Source organism: Etheostoma spectabile, unplaced genomic scaffold, assembly GCF_008692095.1.
Source record: "Etheostoma spectabile isolate EspeVRDwgs_2016 unplaced genomic scaffold, UIUC_Espe_1.0 scaffold325, whole genome shotgun sequence".
Taxonomy (NCBI): domain Eukaryota; kingdom Metazoa; phylum Chordata; class Actinopteri; order Perciformes; family Percidae; genus Etheostoma; species Etheostoma spectabile.
Window position 1 is genome coordinate 39,533 of NW_022605585.1, and position 6,647 is coordinate 46,179.

Consider the following 6,647-nt stretch of genomic DNA (forward strand, 5'->3'; position numbering starts at 1 on the left):
CTCCCTAGGGAGGTGGTCCAGGCACGTCCAGCTGGGAGGAGGTCTCGGGTAAGACCCAGGACTAGGTGTAAGGACGTCCAGCTAGGAGGAGGCCTCGGGAAAGACCCAGGACTAGGTGGAGAGATTACGTCTCCAACCTGTCCTGGGAACGCCTCGGGACCCCCCAGTCAGAGCTGGTTAAAAGGGGCTCGGGAAAGGGAAGTTTAGGGTCCCCTCCTGGAGTTGCTGCCCCCGCGAACCGATACCGGATAAGAGGACGAAAACGGACGGATGAAAGAGACACCCACCTTGTCGGGACAGGGACTTCGGTGAGGCCTCCCAGAGTGGTGGCCTGAGCCAAACGTACAAACGAGACGAAGGGTTTGTCCAGAAAATCCACCTCGCCGATCAGGACGTTGGAGGCTTCGGCGTCACGAGGAATCTTCTTCATGAACTTATTCTTCAGCTGGCAAACGAGAGAGGAACAAAAAACAGGGGGATCATGAGAAGAAAGGACGTGTTTGAGGCACGTTGGGCTGCAGCTGACCTTTCTTAACGGCTGATGTGTGCCATGATCAACTGACGCAATACAGAAAATGACACGTAGGATGTTAGACAGACAAATGCAACAACCACACATTAAAAACTATCTTTTTCTAAGTGGAAGCAGATCCTCTTTCTCCGTAGGAAACTCTGCAGACTCCAGGTTCAACAGTCAGTCCATTTTTATTTATTTTATACGAATGAGTCCTAACCTTCAATATACCAGCCTGGTTTGGGGTCACTATCCAACCTCCATCGCAACTCAATAATCAAAAGCACATCAATGACCAGTAATCTGTCATGAGTAACCGGTTAGCCACCTCGTCTCTAGTGGCGTAGAAAGCCGTGCAGATGTTGAACAGCTCACCCGGAGTCTGAAGACAGAGGACATTCAGAAACCGGATCAGAGGACATTCAGAAACCGGATCAGAGGACATTCAGAACCCGGATCAGAGGACATTCAGAAACCGGATCAGAGGACATTCAGAAACCGGATCAGAGGATATTCAGATCAGAGGACATTAATAAACCGGATCAGAGGACATTCAGAAACCGGATCAGAGGATATTCAGATCAGAGGACATTCAGAAACCGGATCAAAGGACATTCAGAAACCGGATCTCACTCTGAACACCATGGATAGTTGTTTTTCAAATCTGTATGTGTGTGGAAGCACCAGAGACACAAAATAACCCCCCAAATTACAGAAAAGGGGGATTTTTTTCCATAATATGGGCACTTTAAAAGGTGCACTATGAGTTCCTGCATGGTCGCTTCTGTTGAAGTTCCACGTAAATGTCGAACAAAACAGCTTGCCCCTCCCCCGATGTTTCCGTAACTGTCATGACTAACTGTCCCCACCCCCCACCATCTTGTTGGTGATTGGCTGGAGGATTTGGTTATATTTTGGTGCACAGCCTGTGCCTCTAGTGTTTTGACGTTTTGACGTTTTGACATTCACGCCCCCGTGTTGTTGTGCTTTTTCACCGTGTGTTTGGGGGGGTGGGGGGTGGGGGGTGGGGGATGTGGGGGGCAGGCAGCTAGCGGGTCAAGGAGAGACGCCTACCATTTGAGACAAAAATGAAATTGCGCTGAAAGCATGCAGGAACTCATAATGCACCTTTAAATAAGATAAGGTCATATCAGCTTGACTACACATGATAAACATTGCTTTTTAATTTACTTTTTATTGGCATTGTTTTACTTTGTTTAGTTCTTTTGTTCTTTCATGTTTGCTATTTCTTGTTGTATTTGTATTGATCTTGTCTGGTCACTGCTGCAAAACCAATTGCCCCTTTGGGAACAAATAAAGTTCTACTTGTCTTAAAATAATCGGACTGGAACAGAAAACACTGATTGCTATTTACAACATAATGACTAAATTAAAGGTAGATCCCTCTTAAACCTGGACAGCTGTGTTTTCAGTTGGTCTGGATCGCGCTGGATGTTCTCACCTTCCTCTCTCTGTGTGCTCTCAAACTCTCAAACTCCCATCGCTTTGTAAAAACAACAACAGCCTGAAAAGTTCCAGTTTTGAAGAAAATTTGGATTGTGCAATAAGGGGATTGAATGATTGTAAAGATGTATCCAGATACTTTAAATAGGCCACGTTCCTGTATTGGGTGAACAACTAATTTAGTCTTGGATGTGGTGTTTTTTGCTCATTTGCTGGGTGCAAATGTTCCACCAAAGCAAGTTCCTTCCTGAAAATATTAATAGACGTCAACGTTTATGCATCTTTGTATTTGGGTTTCAGCCTCCCAGGGCTGTTTGTGTGGCTGTGTACTCAGCACATGTTTCCCACAGTATCCGGGGCACTCCTCCTTCTCTGAACCAAGAAAACACGTGGCAGTGGAGTGGTGGGTGCTTAAATTAAAATCTCCTCATAATCTGTTAATGCTGCTTTCGGAGTCAAATCAACAACTGGTCCTCATTCACTCTCTTAAACAACTTCTTGGTTCCAAGAAACCACAAACAAGACGTTTTAATCTCTCATGTTATTAACTAATTAAAGGGTAACTACCTTTTTTTTCAACCTGGACCCTATTTTCCCATGTTTTCGTGTCTAAGTGACTGATGGGAACAACGATCTTTGACATTGGTCCAATATGAAGTGAGTTCATTTGTGCCTGGGTTGGTTCAGTTGGCAGAGCCGGCGCACATATACATAGACGTTAATGCCTTGATGTTGAGGGCCAGGGTTTGAGTCCGACCTGTGACAATTTCCTGTACGTCCCCCCCCACCTCCCACCTAGCTGTCCAGTCCATTAAAGGTCCCATGGCATGGAAATGTCACTTTATGAGTTTTTTTAACATTAATATGCGTCCCCCCAGCCTGCCTATGGCCCCCCAGTGGCTAGAAATGGTGATAGGTGTAAACCGAGTCTTGGGTATCCTGCTCTGCCTTTGAGAGAATAAAAGCTCAGATGGTCTGATCTGGAATCTTCCCCTTATGATGTCATAAGGGGAAAGGTTACCCCCCCCCCCTTTCTCTGCTTTGCCTGCCGAAAGAATTTGGCCCCCCCATGAGAGGGGGACATCATGGTTTTCAAACAAGCAAATTGGTGGTTGGTCAAGACAACACCCCTTGCCCCCCCTGGAATTCTGCACCAAGCCTGAATTTTGGGAAAGAGACTTCAGATACAGTATTAGGGGACCACTACGGTCTATATAAAAGAGACTTCAGATACAGTATTAGGGGACCACTACGGTCTATGTAAAAGAGACTTCAGATACAGTATTAGGGACCACTAAGGTTTATATAAAAGAGACTTCAGATACAGTATTAGGGGACCACTAAGGTCTATATAAAAGAGACTTCAGATACAGTATTAGGGACCACTAAGGTCTATATAAAAGAGACTTCAAGATACAGTATTAGGGGACCACTAAGGTCTATATAAAAGAAACTTCAGATACAGGATTAGGGACCACTAAGGTCTATATTAAAGAGACTTCAGATACAGTATTAGGGGACCACTAAGGTCTATATAAAAGAGACTTCCGATACAGTATTCGGGGACCACTAAGGTTGTAATGGCAAAATTACATTTAACCAATGATTTTCATATTAATTATTCATAATAATATCTTCAATGCCTCTCAGAGTATTTGGTTCCTGTATCTGTCCTCAGTGTGATCTCTTTGTAGGAGACAACTGGATATGTTAGGACTTTGCATTTCCCACCAAGGATAGATGACGTGGAGCCTGACAGAAACAGTTGCCTAGAACGGTGTTTATATAGCAGGTCCCAGGTCGAGACCAGAGCCTATCCAAGAGACAAGATGTCCTTTTTAGCTAAGATAGAATGACGGTCAAGAACTATACACACGAGGACAGATTCAGAAATACGTAAGAGCCCAACTGTCGCCTGAGGTCCACTGATTGTTATGTTGAGATAAACTGGTTTCCAAACAAGGGCTGGTTTTCCTCTGGGGGCACTGCTATAAAGAAGTGTATTACGATTGTATTTAAAGAATTTGTGGGTCACTTGGTACTCTGTTGCATTGTGAACTGCCATTCTCGTCATGTTGATTGTTCTCTCGAGAAAATAATTAAACTCTTTACCGAATATCCAAACTTTAACAGTCTACAGCCTGTCTATTTTTTGTTTCAAACAGGTCTCTCCTTCACACAAATCTCCCTCGCTGAACAGAAACTTCCACACAAAATGGCGTTGTCGGCAGGATTTCAAGGAGGGATCAGAACGGGACTCCGCTGGTGACTGATGACAGCTAGCACCCAGGGATCTGAGGATCACCTGCCTCTAAACCTCGCCACAAACATCTTTGAGAGACAGAGGGTCAGAACCGCGGAGGGCTCGCTGATCCACTCTGAAATCCAAACGAAAAGGAAGCAATTTCAAACAGCGGGGGTAGTTAGAATTTCAATTTTAAACAATTTGAATTGGATACCGAGAAACCGGTGAGACAAGAACTGACCAAGGTTTTCACTGGAATTATTGGTGAAAGTTTTATCTTTTGTTTTGGGAAATTTTAGGTTTTTACAAAACAAGAGAAAAAGGGTTTATTCGTGGGTTTAAACATCCAGGTGTGTGAACAGATAAAAAACCACTAATTGACATATCTCATCAAACAAGGGAGTAGGACGGGTGGGTGAAGGATAGATTTTGAATCATACAGATAAACAGTCATCGTAGCTGCCTATCTGGATTTTCATCGAGCAAAATCTATCACAGATAAACAGTCATGTAGCTTAAATTAAGTTACAGTGTTTTCAGGTTTTTCGCAAAGTTACCGAGAGACTAAACTGGGCGTATAGTGACGATTATACGAAAAAGAAGTACTTCAATTAGCCTGCTCATTTATATTTAGACAGGGCAATAAAGGCACAAAATCACACGTTCCTTCAGGCCCGTTGGTTGATGAGATGGTGAAACGATATGGTCCACAAACCTTAGATTGTTTGGCTTATTGGACCACTAAGCATGGCTTCCCTGGAAATGGCTCTTTGAGCACAGGAAGCTAGGATGCTAAAGCAAGATTTAGAAGAAGAAGGAAAATTATTGAGGGGGTAAACACCCCACCCATTAACATAGCACCCAGGATTTATACAAATAGAGAAAAAGAATGTTTTAGTCAGTGGATGGAAGAAGCCACTTGTAGGGAAAGAAACAGATGAAAAAAAACTAGTAACTAAGGAGGGAACAGACAATGCTGTTGAAACACAGAGAGGAGAAATGAACACTGTCACTAATGCATTTTCTCTATCCGAGTCTTAAAGATGGCGATCAGTGCTCAAACCACCACCCTACCCTCCTCCAGCACCCCCGGCGAAGGGAGAAACACCGTCCGTGTCTCCCCCAGAAGAGCAAGCACCAGGAGCGGACCAGATCCCACACAGCCCCCACCTCGTGCAAGCTCTCTCTCTACAAGCAGCCACGGCCCTTCCCCCCACCTACATCTGACAATAACAGCAGCATCGGGTACCGTCATCCAATGTACAAATCAGCGGAGCAGGCTGACAAGAAGAGAAACAGAAAAAAATAACTTGACAGTGTCACGTTGGCTGAACAGGGGGGGGGGGGGGGGGGCAGAAGCAGAGGCAAAGCGAGAGGAAGAGGCAGAGCGAAGTGGAGGGCAGGGGCCAGCAGTGGAACGAGACACATGTTCAACTGCGGAGGAAGAGGTCACTGGGCAGACAAATGCCCATCCCGAAATACAGAAGGGAGCAAACCGAGGGGCCCCAGCGGGGACCGCACCACAGCCAGCAAGGGGGTGAAAGGGAGGAGGGGAACGGGAGTGGTGGAGAGTCTGAGCCAGTCTGCACGGATAAGGGAAGTAAAAATGCAAAACACACTAACTAATCTGTTGCAAAGAAGTAAATGCTTTCACACGCTACAGCCCATAAACATCACACTCTACACAATAGGGATAATTCTAGACGCAATATTGTCACCTAGAACAAAAAAAACATTTAGAAGGTATTACTACTGTAATGTTTTTATCTGAGGTGTATAAATTGGCTGCTACCATTTTAAAAAGGTGCATGGAAGGGATGTAGAGTTGGTTTAGAGGATAGACTGTGGGTTGGGTTTGTGTTAGAGTGTAGTAGTTGGGTTTTTATGGTGCAACAAAATTATGTGCTTCAAAAATCTTTATTTTGAATCAAAAGCTTTTGGTGGAATTGTTCTGTGCCAGAGTGCAAGTGGAGCAGTTGTCCCAGAAAGATTTCAAACTCATGATGTGTGTACATAGGGATCTAAATGATTCGGAGCAGGAGAGAAGGGCAACATGTTCGGTTTTTGCTCTCTCCTGTGTCCTGTGAATTGTTAGGTAGGGATCTAATGTCGGCAGAGGAGTTATCTCAAACTCCTACAGGTCTCAAGGTTGTGAGATTAGAAGTCACAGCCAGCCTGACTCATTGTTTTCACACACACACATTCAGCTGATTTTTTCAGTGGTATATCTCTCTCTGGTCATGCTGAGGCCTGCTGCATGAGGCCGAGATGGGATTTAACCCCTGCTGACTTCATGTCAGAACTAAACCTACATTACAACTTATTTTGTCTTATCAGGAAAAGAGACTGTTTGTTGAAGATTTTTTTTTTTTTTTTTCAAAGAAGATACAGATGAGCTTGAGTGTGCTTACATTACGGCCTGCC

General features: G+C 44.5%; 1 protein-coding gene across 5 annotated transcripts in view; it reads right to left on the minus strand.

Moving 5' to 3' along the window:
- slc4a5b (solute carrier family 4 member 5b) overlaps nt 1-6,647 on the minus strand; it is a 73,107-nt gene that overhangs the window by 30,496 nt on the left and 35,964 nt on the right. For all 5 annotated transcript variants that reach the window (XM_032511180.1, XM_032511179.1, XM_032511177.1 and 2 more), the window contains one exon: nt 288-445. In XM_032511180.1, the coding sequence (XP_032367071.1) occupies nt 288-445 (158 nt within the window). The remainder of the gene's footprint in view (nt 1-287; nt 446-6,647) is intronic.